General features: G+C 38.6%; 6 protein-coding genes across 6 annotated transcripts; 4 read left to right on the top strand and 2 right to left on the bottom strand. All coding sequences in view use genetic code 12, as the record gives it.

The window, feature by feature from the left end:
- Positions 1–825: 825 nt before the first annotated feature.
- Positions 826–3,600, top strand: CLA4 (serine/threonine protein kinase; the record flags this gene model as incomplete). Its single annotated transcript, XM_049326017.1, has 1 exon — positions 826–3,600. One exon carries the CDS (start codon positions 826–828, stop codon positions 3,598–3,600), a length of 2,775 nt encoding a protein of 924 aa, XP_049178430.1.
- Positions 3,601–4,390: 790 nt separating this feature from the next.
- Positions 4,391–6,133, top strand: KGF56_004565 (uncharacterized protein; the record flags this gene model as incomplete). Its single annotated transcript, XM_049326018.1, has 1 exon — positions 4,391–6,133. The coding sequence occupies one exon, from the start codon at positions 4,391–4,393 to the stop codon at positions 6,131–6,133; it is 1,743 nt and encodes a 580-aa protein (XP_049178431.1).
- A 158-nt stretch (positions 6,134–6,291) lies between these two features.
- On the bottom strand, positions 6,292–7,053 carry KGF56_004566 (uncharacterized protein; the record flags this gene model as incomplete). Its single annotated transcript, XM_049326019.1, has 1 exon — positions 6,292–7,053. The coding sequence occupies one exon, from the start codon at positions 7,051–7,053 to the stop codon at positions 6,292–6,294; it is 762 nt and encodes a 253-aa protein (XP_049178432.1).
- A 1,397-nt stretch (positions 7,054–8,450) lies between these two features.
- Positions 8,451–8,786, top strand: OFR1 (Ofr1p; the record flags this gene model as incomplete). The annotated part of the gene is made up of 1 exon (XM_049326020.1): positions 8,451–8,786. The coding sequence occupies one exon, from the start codon at positions 8,451–8,453 to the stop codon at positions 8,784–8,786; it is 336 nt and encodes a 111-aa protein (XP_049178433.1).
- Positions 8,787–9,487: 701 nt separating this feature from the next.
- CDC48 (AAA family ATPase) lies at positions 9,488–11,974 on the bottom strand (the record flags this gene model as incomplete). Its single annotated transcript, XM_049326021.1, has 1 exon — positions 9,488–11,974. The coding sequence occupies one exon, from the start codon at positions 11,972–11,974 to the stop codon at positions 9,488–9,490; it is 2,487 nt and encodes an 828-aa protein (XP_049178434.1).
- Positions 11,975–12,886: 912 nt separating this feature from the next.
- HNT1 (adenosine 5'-monophosphoramidase) lies at positions 12,887–13,348 on the top strand (the record flags this gene model as incomplete). Its single annotated transcript, XM_049326022.1, has 1 exon — positions 12,887–13,348. The coding sequence occupies one exon, from the start codon at positions 12,887–12,889 to the stop codon at positions 13,346–13,348; it is 462 nt and encodes a 153-aa protein (XP_049178435.1).
- Between the last annotated feature and the right edge of the window lie 793 nt (positions 13,349–14,141).

A 14,141-nucleotide genomic window follows, 5' to 3' on the forward strand; every position in this document is an offset into this window, starting at 1 on the left:
ATATATATATATTTTTTTATTTACTATTGGCATTTTTTCTAAACCGAGTGATTCAAATATGCCAATATACACTTTAAGTCACTACAACCATACCGCTAAAACACCCCTCTTCTTTCCCTGTCCCCTTTTCCCTCCACCTTTTACCCTTTTCCCTCCACCTTTTACCCTTTTCCCTCCGCCTTTTACCCTTTTCCCTCCACACTTTACCCTTTTCCCTCCACCTTTTACCCTTTTCCCTCCACACTTTACCCTTTACCCTTGTCCCATTTTTCTTTCTTTACAACCATCTACTCTCATTTTGTCCCATAAACAGAGTTGACTACCAGTTTCACCCTTGTTTTATTCCATTGTAGTAAACTTTTCCTTTATCCAATTCTCTCTATAAAGTTTTATTGTTAAAGTTATAGGTAATTTTTATTAATATACGCATACATACACACACACTACTTTTTCTCCTTTATTAATTAAAATTTTATTATGAATCGAAAACACCCTTGAAAAAATTCATGTTTCAAATAGTGTACAAGACCCCCCCCCCCCACTTTAGGAAGGAGTCAGCCTTTTACACAGAAACAGCCACTACTTAGAGACAGCCACTACTTAGAGACAGCCACTACTTAGAGACAGCCACTACACAGAGATATTTTCTCACAGAGACAGCCACTACATAGGGTCCACTACATAGAGACAGCCGCTACTGAAAAAAAAAAAAAAACACCACTTACTTTCTTACTTTTTTATTACTTTTTTTCAATATCCTTTTACCTTGTCGTCTTCTCATTCACGTGTTTATCATTTTTGGAGCAGCTCAAGTGAAGTCAAGTTATGTCTAGTGTTTATACGTCAGATTTGAAAAATCACAGAAGAGCTCCTCCGCCGCCTATAGTCAAAAATGGCCTAAGCTCAAACTTGAACTCCTCAGTCATTGGAGCTGCTGCAATAGGTACAAATTCACTGCTCAGGCCTATCGATTTGAATTTGAACTTGAGCAAACGTCATTCAGGATGGGTGCATGTCAAAGACGACGGGTTATTCACTTCTTTCAGATGGAACAAACGGTTTATGAGTATCAACGATAGAACTCTCAATTTCTACAAGTCAGAGCCTAGTCCTCAAGAGAGCTCAATACCGGATTTATCGTTTCCCTTGAATTTAATAAGCACTATTCACTTGAAACCACAAACGGGTCATAATAGAACAGCGCAATCTTTTGAAATTGTACCAAAGAATAACGGAAGATCGATTTTGATATCGGTAAAGACAAGCAACGATTATTTGGACTGGCTAAATGTTTTCGCTGCAAGGTGTCCTTCGGTACAGATTGGCCAATCGTCATCGTCGGTGTTGGCTTCATCAACTGTCGTGTCTTCACAATCATCTTCAGGTTTCAATTTCACGTCCCTGCTATCGCCTTTGAGTGTCTCGACAAATTTGAATACAGGAGGCTCATCACTACTCAATGGAGGCAACTCGAGTGTTTCAAGCCCAATTAACTTTACCCATAAAGTCCATGTAGGATTTGACCCAGCTAGCGGTAATTTCACCGGCTTACCTGAAACTTGGAAAAGTTTGTTACAACATTCAAAAATTACAAACGAAGATTGGAAAAAGGATCCAGTTGCCGTTATCGAGGTTTTGGAATTTTATTCAGACATAAATGGAGGATCTAATGCAGGAACACCAATTGGATCGCCTGTGATTAGTAACATTAACTACAAGAACAACAACAACAACAATAACAACAACAATAACAATAACAATAACAATAACAACAACAACAACAACACCAATAACATTAAGATCTCCAGTATGGAGGACAAGAATACAAACTCGAATCTACAAGAATGGACGAAACCTCCTCCAAAGAGCAATACTACTCAATTCAAGCCAAGTAGAGCGGCTCCAAAGCCACCAATTCCTCACAACTCGAACCAAGCAGGCAACAATGTGCCTGAAAACAGAAACTATTCACCTTTGACTAGCTTGCTAGACAAATCCGAGACTTTAAATAATAGCCACAAAGATGAAAACCTCATTGCAGTGAGAAGAGCTCCACCACCACCACCGTTGGCCTCAAGCAATTTAAAACATGAAATTCATACGCTAAACCAACAGCCAAGCTCTACAATGCCTAGACAGTCTCCACCAAAACCACCATCACTTGGATCAAACTTCAACAATAAATATTTAGCCAACAATATACATTCTGAAATTAGAATCGAGAAAGGTACAGCTCCTTTTGTAAGTAATAAGGAAAATACAAATGAAGTGCAAAATAAACAGCTGATAAATCCATCATTACATTTTGACAAAGACAAAGACAAAGATAGAAATATTCCCACCACTGCTAACACTTCTGTTACAGCTATCCCCCCAATCCGCACTCAACAGCAGCAACAGCAAAAGCCACCACCACCGCACCATCAACAACAACAAGCTCCTTTTAGTGGTCCTACCGGTGTCTCTCATCTGGTAACGAAACCATTAAACCCAATAATTGAGCCTATTAAGTCACTACAGTTGAAAGCAAAAGCCCAACCGTTTGAAAAATCCAAGAATGGTGTTCAACCAGCTCCAACCGGTCCAGCTGTGACTAAAGGAGCCAAACAATTGAAAAAGGAAAGAGAGAGGTTGAATGACTTGCAAGTGCTTGCGAAATTGAAGACAGTAGTCAACAGCAATGACCCCATCCCGCTATTTAGAATTATCGAAAAAGCAGGGCAGGGTGCAAGTGGAAACGTTTATTTGGCAGAGATGATATCTGAGCGCAAGAAGATTGCAATCAAACAAATGGATTTGAATGTGCAACCACGCAAAGAGCTTATTATCAATGAGATATTAGTAATGAAGGACAGCCAACATAAGAATATTGTGAATTTCTTGGACTCCTATTTGCGCAAGGATACGGAATTGTGGGTCATCATGGAGTATATGGAAGGAGGCTCATTAACGGAAATCATTGAAAATAATGATTTCAAACTAAGTGAGAAACAAATTGCCACGATATGTTTTGAGACATTGAAGGGATTACAACATTTACACAAGAAGCACATAATTCACAGGGATATCAAATCGGACAATGTTCTCTTGGATGCACACGGAAACGTAAAGATTACTGATTTTGGATTTTGTGCTAAATTAACCGATCAAAGGAACAAAAGAGCAACCATGGTTGGAACTCCATATTGGATGGCGCCTGAAGTTGTTAAACAGAAGGAGTATGATGAGAAGGTTGATGTCTGGTCGCTTGGTATAATGACTATTGAGATGATAGAAGGAGAGCCACCATATTTGAATGAAGAGCCCTTAAAGGCATTATATCTTATTGCCACCAATGGTACGCCCAAGTTAAAAAAACCAGAGTTATTGAGTAATTCTATCAAGAAGTTTCTATCCATTTGTTTATGTGTTGATGTTAGATATAGAGCTACTACTGACGAATTATTGGAGCATTCCTTTATACAGCACAAGTCGGGCAAAATCGAAGAATTGGCACCACTTTTAGAATGGAAAAAGAATCAACAACAACAGCAGCAGCAAAAAGAGCAACAGATAAAAGAACAACAGCAAGCACAACAGCAACAACCGTGTAACGGGTAAACGGTCGATCTTTAACTTTGACTAAAAGAGCATGGGTAAAATATAGAGGTAAGCCCGTAAAAACACTAAAACAAAAAAAAAAAAAAAAAAAGAAACTGCATATTTATTTGATACAAAATAGTCAAAACCTCTTTGGGTGCAGGCAAAAAAGCCTGTCTTTGGGAAAAAACAAAAAGAAAAAGGAAATAATTTGGGAGAGTTTTCAAAGATAACTCTAAGGATAGGGGCTTTTTGGGAGGGCTATTAGGAGGGCTTTTTTCAATATTATGCCGTTAATTAACCTTATCTGAGTTTTCAGTTTACTAGATTGCAAACAAACTAAAATGGAAATAAAAAGGAATTCATGGAGCAAAAAACATTTCCTTTTTTTTTCTTTCTTTTTTTTTTTTTTTATTCTTTTTTCCTTTAAGAAATTAGAGAAGCATCAAGTCATCTCAGATTATATTTACTTGTCAATTACAGGAAGAACAACCAAACTATAGCATAAAAAAAAAAGTTTAACTAGAAAAGCTTAGACAAGGAAGCTTCAAGAATAGTCAGTAGCAAACAACTATATAAATCACGAAAAAAACCAGGGTTTTTTTTCTATAAATTCATTGAAAAATCTGTTTTTTTTTTTTTATTTTTTTCCCCCAATAACGAAGTCACACGATGTCATCATCAAGTTGACATATTTATAGACAGAAAACGTGTATTTTAGAGACCTTGTGTATTATCATTGAGCTATACATTTGCTGACCTGCGATTTTTGTTGACAAACTGAACCTATTGAAGCTTTGCAGAAGTGGAGATGAACACTGTTTCTGCCGAATATTACGGTGACAATTTTATTCCCGGTACTACAAATATCCTAACAGGAAAACGTCCTCATGATGCAGACTCCGTTATCTCAAACAAGCGTGACAGACACGGTCTTGTTCTTATCCCACAACCAACGGAGTCTCCCAATGACCCATTAAACTGGTCAAAACCAAGGAAATTATGGCACTTGTCATTACTATCATTCATCACTGCTCTCACAGCAGCAACTTCAAACGATGCTGGAGCAACTCAAGATTCCTTAAACGAACATTATGGCATATCCTATGACGCAATGAACACGGGGGCAGGGGTGCTTTTTATATTTATTGGTTGGTCATGTATGTTTTTTGCACCAGCTTCGTCCTTGTATGGCAGACGCATCACATATCTTATTTGTCTAATATGTGGTACTTTGGGTTGTGTATGGTTTGCTCTTAGTAAACGAACATCAGATACCATTTGGTCGCAAATGTTTGTTGGTATTCTGGAGTCATGTGCCGAAGCTCAAGTGCAACAAAGCTTGAGTGATGTATTTTTTCAAAATGATTTGGGCAGTGTTTTAACCATATACATTTTGGCCACTTCAGTAGGTACGTTTTTGGGACCCTTAATTGCCGAAATCATTTCTATGAACATGAGTTTTAGATGGGTTGGATGGTGGGGTGCCATTATTTGCGGTGTCTCCGTTATTGTCATTTTCTTTGGATGCGAGGAAACTGTATTTGATAGACAATCGTATAACAAGGTAGACAGCTCCACTGTTGTTGTTGTTAAGAAGATTATGCAAGATTCAGAAAAGAATTTACATGGTGAGATGGGGAGTGGGAGTGAAACTGAAATCGAGGGTGAAGATTCTTTATCAACAAAGCAAAACAATATTCTTGGTACGCATAGTCACGAATCTGTTAAAGAGATAACCAAGGCTGCTGATGATGAGTCTCGTAAAGAAGTACCGAAATCATACCATAAACGCATTGCTTTGATCACACCTGCTCCGTACTTGAAGGGTCTCGGTATCAAGCAATACCTTGAGAGGTTTCTCATCTACTTTAAAGTATTTACATTGCCAGCCGTTTGGTTGTCGGGAATATTATGGGGGTTACAAGATGCTTATATGACTTTCTTTTTAACCACTCAGGACACTTTTTTTTACGACCCACCGTGGAATAAGAGTAATACTGGGGTTGCCGTGATGAATGTTGCCACATTGATTGGTGCTGTAATCGGGTGTATTATGTCAGGAGTATTTTCAGATAAACATGTTGTTTGGATAGCCAAGAGACACAATGGTGTGATGGAACCTGAATATAGACTCTACTTGCTTTTCATTACCTTGATTGTATCACCAGCTGGATTGATTATGTTTGGGGTTGGAGCAGAAAAGGAATGGCCCTGGCAATGCATTTATGTGGGTTTGGGTTTTATTGGGTTTGGTTGGGGTTCAATTGGTGATACTGCGATGTCCTATTTGATGGATGCTTACCCTGACATTGTTATACAGGGTATGGTTGGGGTTTCAATTATCAATAATACATTAGCTTGTATTTTCACCTTTGTATGTTCCTATTGGTTAGATAACTCAGGCACAGCAAACACGTACATTGCATTGGCAGTTATCGATTTTGTCACTATTGCATGTATCATCCCATTCTTGTATTTTGGAAAGACATTTAGAAAAAGAACAAGACGAATATATGTAAACATGGTTGAATTGACTCAAGATATGGGTTGACTTATCTTTATATACGTATATACATTAGATTTATTTCTTTTAATATATTTATTTATTTATTTATTTACTTATTTACTTACTTGATACAATTTTGCGGTGGGTGGCTCGTTTCAACACCATATTGGTGTAATGCACAATTGTTTGTTTTAGAGTATAGCTCAATCTATATTCATTTCTTCCTGAGCTTGCTCAATGGCCGCCATTGATTCTTGCTCATCACCATTTTGGCCCATATATTCATTCAACTCCTTATCCAAGTCCTCGGCACTTTTCTTTGGTCCAAAGCGATGGCTTCCTCGTCCTCTTCCTCTTCCATGCAACCCACCTCTGCCTCTTCCTCTTCGACTTCTTCCACTAGTACCCAGGCCTCTATCACCAATATCTCTTGTAAATATATCAGTATTTCTAGAAGGAGCAACAGTGATCCGTTCCGCCAAACTCATATTGACAGCATTTTCAACAATCAAAATCTTACCCATGGCTTTTTTCCCATCATACTTCTCTATAGCCGCCCTATTACTTCTTTCGCAGTCATTTTGGAAACAAATATATGCAACTGTATCATTCTCTTCGTCGAACTTGATAAAATCAACGTCGTTAATAGAACTGAATAATTTATTCAAATCCTCACCGTTCAATTCAGGATGAATGTTTTTCAAACGTAATGTGGGACGTCCATCTGCCATTTGTAGCACATCCCTAGGAACAGACGAGGAGGAGGAGGAGGAGGAAGTAGCTCGTGGAATATAAACGTCTGCGACTCCTCGATGGGGTAAGGGTGGATGTCTCCTATATGGGTGACCATTATTGTTTGAGCGGCGAGACAGCGACAACCCTCTTCTCCTTGTGGGTATAAACTTTCTTTGACTTCCTTTTTCGCCAATTATGTCGTCTAGCGATTTTTCCAATATATTGGACATGGTTTATGGGATCCGTGATTTATATGAAAATAGTTTTTACCAACGCCTAATTTTTTCTCATCTTTTTCATTGGGTTTTTTTTTTTTACTCGATTTTTCACATTGAAGCTCATTACATATTGAGGCTCTATCTGCAATGAAGCCCAATTCACTTTCAGGGCTCTATATTCTACTTTTGTTTTTAAAGTAATAGGCTTTACGTTGTAAATTGACAAGGAACGAGACTTTTGTTTACTATTTTGAACAATTTCTTCTCAATTTGGTACCAATTTCTTTTCAATAATATATAGTGACTATCGAGCAGAGCGAGATATTTTATGCTCGTCAGTTTATAAAGAATAGATAGAGAAAGTAAGTAGAGAGTAGATTATAGCTTACAAAAAGAGTCCAAGGGATAAATTAGTCAATGTGCTCTACTATCTCCTTCTGCTTGATAGTGACTACAAGTTTCAACACTAATACTACTCCACTACTAACCTCTTTAATCTACCTCTACTTACTTTAGATTTGGTTCCCCTAACAATAAGAGATTTTAGTCATAGTCAAGATTGTCTCATTAATAATCAAATTGAGCGAGGTAGTGGAGCAACACCCAGTAGAGATGCACCTTTGATTATTATACACACGTAGCTTCCCCCCTCTCTCTCTTTTAGCTTGTTACAACACTATCGAGCAGAGAGATATAGTGTCATTAGTCAATGTGCTCCACTATCGAGCAGAGAGATATAGTGTCATTAGTCAATGTGCTCCACTATCGAGCAGAGAGATATAGTGTCATTAGTCAATGTGCTCCACTATCGAGCAGAGAGATATAGTGTCATTAGTCAATGTGCTCCACTATCGAGCAGAGAGATATAGTGTCATTAGTCAATGTGCTCCACTATCGAGCAGAGAGATATAGTGTCATTAGTCAATGTGCTTTACTATCGAGCAGAGAGATATAGTGTCATTAGTCAATGTGCTTTACTATCGAGCAGAGAGATATAGTGTCATTAGTCAATGTGCTTTACTATCGAGCAGAGAGATATAGTGTCATTAGTCAATGTGCTTTACTATCGAGCAGAGAGATATAGTGTCATTAGTCAATGTGCTTTACTATCGAGCAGAGAGACATAGTTTCATTAGTCAATGTGCTCCACTATCTCGCTCTGCTCGATAGTGTCGCTTTGCTCAATAGTTTCTCTTTCCCATTTAACGTATTTTGGAACAATCGAAATTTTGAATTGTATTTCTTACACGCCGCTACTAAACCACCACGGGCACAGAACCATCCATTGACCCACCCACCCCTTCTTGTTCTTGTTGATTTGTATGTTTTTGCAATTATCCAAACAAACATTTTCAAAATCAATTCGTTCCTTGTCACCTAGAACAACAACATTAACAACAGCACGTAAGATGTCTACAGAATACTTGGTTACAATTTACGATCTTCCAAATGCTGATCGTTCAAAAGTCCGCGCTCAACATGTAAAAGATATTCCTGCCAATGTCCCCAATCCAGTTCGTTCAGCAGGCGCAATTTACACGGATGAGTCTAAAACCAAATTCGCAGGAAGTTCTTTCCATTTAGTTGCTGATAACAAACAAGAGATTATTGATTTTTTGAAAAAGGACATCTATTATAAAGAGGGAGTATGGGACATTAACCATGTCGATATCTTTCCAATCGGAATTGCTGTTAGATTGCCTAAAAAGATGGATGGCGTTGACGAGCTGAACTACAAGATTTAATCACCCAATCTAACAAAAAGGAAAAGGAAGATTTGGTGTATCGATATATTATAAGGGATGTATTTATTGGTATTTCTTTAATTTTAATACACAGAGTATATATATATATATATATATATATATTGTAAAAACAAAACAAAACAAAATAATAATAACCACCTCCTAGTACTTCTTTTAGTTTGATTTGTTTCATGTTCTTTGCCTCCTCTTTTTTTTTTTTTCCATTCCCATTTCTAACTGTACAAGTCATCTTCTTCTTCAACACTGCCAAAAGCAGCTCCAGAGTTTGAGTTTGCTCCTCCCTCAGAAAAACCACTGTTTTCTTTAAATCTAAAATTGGCAAACCATTTCTAACTGTACAAGTCATCTTCTTCTTCAACACTGCCAAAAGCAGCTCCAGAGTTTGAGTTTGCTCCTCCCTCAGAAAAACCACTGTTTTCTTTAAATCTAAAATTGGCAAACCATTTCTAACTGTACAAGTCATCTTCTTCTTCAACACTGCCAAAAGCAGCTCCAGAGTTTGAGTTTGCTCCTCCCTCAGAAAAACCACTGTTTTCTTTAAATCTAAAATTGGCAAACCATTTCTAACTGTACAAGTCATCTTCTTCTTCAACACTGCCAAAAGCAGCTCCAGAGTTTGAGTTTGCTCCTCCCTCAGAAAAACCACTGTTTTCTTTAAATCTAAAATTGGCAAACCATTTCTAACTGTACAAGTCATCTTCTTCTTCAACACTGCCAAAAGCAGCTCCAGAGTTTGAGTTTGCTCCTCCCTCAGAAAAACCACTGTTTTCATTAAATCTAAAATTGGCAAATTGACCTCTTGAAGCTTGCAATTGCTGAGCATAAGCTTCGTAACGACGTAAATCAGCATCTGAAACAGATCTCTTTGCTGTCTTCATAGCCTCTTCAACATGAGATCTTGTGATATATGGAACTGGGTCTTCTTCTTCTTCCTCTTCTTCTCCTCCCTCTTTCATATCAATATCCTCGGTTTTTGCTTCAGCTTTTGCTTCCTTGGCTTTATTGAGTCTTGCTTGAGCTTCAATGGAATCTTTAATTGCAAATTTGGCTGATCTTTGAACAATATACGACAAATCAGCACCCGAGAACCCGTGGGTGATCTTGGCAATCTCCTTCAAGTCCAAACCAGGTTCTAATGGCGTGTTTCTCAATTGCGCTTGTAATATGGACAATCTTGCAGCTTCATCTGGCAATGGAACATAGATTAATTGATCTAATCTTCCAGGACGTAATAATGCTGGATCGATTTGGTCTGGTCTGTTGGTTGCTCCAATAACAAAAACATTCTTTTTGGCATTCATTCCGTCCATCTCAGTCAACAACTGATTAACGACTCTGTCAGATGCACCGCCAGCATCTCCTTGTGAACCCCCTCTAGATTTAGCAATGGAATCCAACTCATCCAAAAAGACAACAGTTGGAGCAGCCGCCCTAGCCTTATCAAAAATATCACGAATGTTAGATTCAGATTCACCATACCACATACTCAACAACTCTGGACCTTTTACACTGATAAAGTTTGCAGAAACTTCTGTTGCAACAGCCTTGGCCAACAAGGTTTTACCAGTTCCCGGTGGTCCAAAAAACAAAACACCTTTTGTTGGGGCCAAACCGAATTTTTGGTATTGTTCTGGATGCAACACTGGGTACTCAACGGTTTCTTTCAACTCATTCTTGATATTATCCAAACCACCAATGTCGTCCCATGTAACATTAACATTTTCAACAACTGTTTCACGTAATGCAGAAGGATTGGAGTTCCCAAGTGCAAATCTAAAGTTATCTTGGGTAACCCCCAAGGAGTTCAAAACTTCAGTATCAATAGTATCCTCTTCCAAATCAATGAGATCCATTTTTTCACGGATTTGCTGCATAGCAGCTTCAGAACATAACGAGGCAACATCGGCTCCAACAAATCCATGAGTTTCCGCAGCGATAGCTTCCAAATCAACGTCGTCAGCTAATTTCATATTCTTGGTATGGATTCTCAAAATTTCTAAACGTCCTTCTGCATCGGGAACTCCAATATCAACTTCTCTATCAAATCTACCAAATCTTCTTAAAGCTGGATCAATCGAGTTTGGTCTATTTGTAGCGGCAATTACCACAACGTTTGCTCTAGCCTTCATACCATCCATAAGTGTCAACAATTGTGACACAACTCTCCTTTCCACTTCACCGTTTGTCTTGTCTCTTTTTGGAGCAATCGAATCGATTTCATCGATAAATATAATTGAAGGTGAATTCTTTTCGGCTTCTTCAAATGCCTTTCTCAAATTCGATTCGGATTCTCCAGCCATCTTGGACATGATTTCCGGTCCATTGATCAAAAAGAAGAATGCCCCAGTTTCATTGGCAACAGCTCGTGCCATTATGGTCTTACCTGTACCGGGAGGACCATACATCAAGATACCCTTTGGTGGCTTGATTCCAATTGACTTGAACAACTGAGGGTGCCTTAATGGCAACTCGACCAATTCCCTTATTTGGGCCATTTGTTTTTTGCATCCACCGATATCGTCATAACCAACCTCGTTCATATTATTCTCATCATCTTCACGATTGATGGGTTCGCCTTCGCAATGTATGATTGTATCTTGAGCAACAATAGCAATTTCCTCGGGATCAACCTCAACAACCTTGAACTCAACCTGCCTCATACCGCCCCTAACTGTGAAATAGTCCCCCTTTCTCACTGGTCTGTAAGCTTCAACGAAATACGGTTTCAAGTATAGATCAAACAAGGAGCCCGTGATACCTTCAACGGTATCAGCAATAGGCAAAACCGAGATTCTGTTTGCGTACTTGATATCGGGACAAGGATGCACTGTGACAATGTCACTCAATCTAACACGCAAGTTGTTACGCACGCAACGGTTGATTCTTGCCACACCATCCTCCATATCATCGTCGGCCAAAACGATTAAAACAGTATCTTTTCTCTTTTTACCCTTGACCAACACGGTATCGCCTCTGAACAACTGCAAAAGCTCCATTGTGTTAGAAGACATTGTGATGACGGAATTGTCATCGTTGGTGGCATCATCAACGACCAAAGCATTATCTTTCTTCTTCCTCCTCAAAATGGCAGTAGCAGTCTTATCCTCAGTAGCTGATGCTCCAGATGCATCGAAATGTTGTTTCTTATGATCTTCCTCTCCAGCCATTGTGAAAAACTGTTTAATTCTCTAACCTCTCAGCAAGTATATAAAAAAATAAAGTATATATAATTGATAAAATGTTTCAAGTATCAAATCTTTTTTTTTTTTGTTCTCCCTCTTTCTCTTTCTTGTTTGATGGCAAATTGCATAAAACAGCCTTAAAAACGTGGAAATGAGTGTGTGTTCATTACTATAAAGGCGAGAAAGCAAAGGGGAAAACTATAAAGGGGAAAAAGTAAAAATAAAAAAATGGCGAGAGGTACCAGGTGAGAAGTACTAGGTGAGACAAGAAGGGCGAGACAAGAAGGGTGAGAGAAAAAAAGAAAGACGTAGATAGAGGAGTGGGCAGTATTCAATATGGATGCGGATGGTTCTAGACGAAGAAAGTGAGCTAGAGTGTGGGAGGAGATTGTAGTTGAGGCTATATTAGTTGGCAATATTGAGTTTGCTTGCTGAATAAAGGTTTTTGAGATATTTATATAGGTAAATCTACTTAGCGAGCGAAGCGAGCTAGTGGAGCCAGTATGTAGTATCAACGGCCCCATCTCTACTCTATAAACAGCTTGACTAGAACCTGTCAGTGCTGCTGGTAAAATGAAAAGTGTGATGGTAAAAAAAAGAGTGTGATGAGTGCTTCTAATCAATGTACCCCACTATCGACTAAAGCGACACCATCTCGCTTTGCTCGATAATGTCTCTAGTCAATGTGCTCCACTATCTCGCTTTGCTCGATAGTGTCGCTTTGCTCGATAGTGTCGCTTTGCTCAATAGTGTCGCTTTAGTCGTCGCCTTGGCAGGTGGTAGCTACATTATCAAGTCTGTGCGCTTACTCAAAGAAAATTTCCTAAAATTGTACATTCTCCATTCTTATATACCTATTTGGTATTCTACCTTGGACGTTATTTTCCCCATATAACAATGTCATCAAACGCATCTTGTATCTTTTGTAAAATCATTAAAGGAGAAATTCCTTCTCTTAAATTAATCGAAACTAAACTCAGCTACTCCTTTTTGGACATTCAACCAACTGCCGAAGGGCACATCTTGGTCATCCCAAAGTATCACGGTGCCAAATTGCACAACATTCCAGATGAGCATTTGAGTGATATCTTGCCCGTGATGAAGAAATTGACCAGAGCATTGAAATTGGACCAAAACAATACCCCTGATGGTGAAGGCTACAACATCTTGCAGAATAATGGAAGAATAGCTCATCAAGTTGTTGACCATGTGCACTTTCATTTGATACCCAAGAGAAACGATGAAGAAGGATTGGGCGTTGGCTGGCCAGCACAACCTACAGATTTTGAGAAATTGGGCAAATTACATGAACAATTGAAAAAAGAGTTGGAAACTGCTGCTGAGAATGAAAAGTTGTAAAAGAAAACTTGAAGCTTGTATATGTGCTTTTTATAATAATCCGCCAATTAACCCACCAGCGTAGCCTGCTATATAGCTTGTGAAAAATGTAAGTGTCGATGCCCCAAATGGAAAATAGCTCACAGTATAGTATAAAACAGCCAATATCTCAATAATACTAGTAAAAATCGTCAATATGCTACTCTTCAATATTACACTGGAATAGATAGTCAACAATATGGAGGCGAAGAATACCGTAGTGAAAACTATTCTGTCCCGAGATATTAGGTGTAGCACATAGTTATATGGACCCTGCAAAATCCCAAAGGAAACAAGAAATAATAGTGAGCCTCCTGACCATAACAAGCCAAACTTCCTTGGTCGTAACGCCAAGACGGGAAACATAAAAAAACACAAGATGAAACACAACATGGAAGCCCCAAAACAACATGCAAACCCAATCAACCGTTCTAGTCTCGATAACTGGAACCACGCAGGCTCAGATACACTATTTTCGTTTACGCCACCTGTAAGATCTTGCACAGAAGTGGGTAATCTGCTATAAAGACCATTAGCCCCAGTTCTAAAATAATCAGACCATTCGGCTAGCACTGGTCGATTCCCTCTTGTCGCTTCATTAAAGCTCGCGTTCCAGTTTTGAAACAGCTGTCTAAATGCACTCTCTTCGTTAGACATAATTGCCTCTCCCCTTTGTATTATTGTCTATGATATAATGGCCCTCCCCCCAAAAAAAACAAAAAAAAAATAAAAAAAGAAAACTAGTGCGTATAGCTCGTACTGATTGAGCCTTGTT

This window comes from Candida oxycetoniae (assembly GCF_023343755.2).
Source record: "Candida oxycetoniae strain CBS 10844 chromosome Unknown scaffold12, whole genome shotgun sequence".
Taxonomy (NCBI): Eukaryota; Fungi; Ascomycota; class Pichiomycetes; order Serinales; family Debaryomycetaceae; genus Lodderomyces; species Lodderomyces oxycetoniae.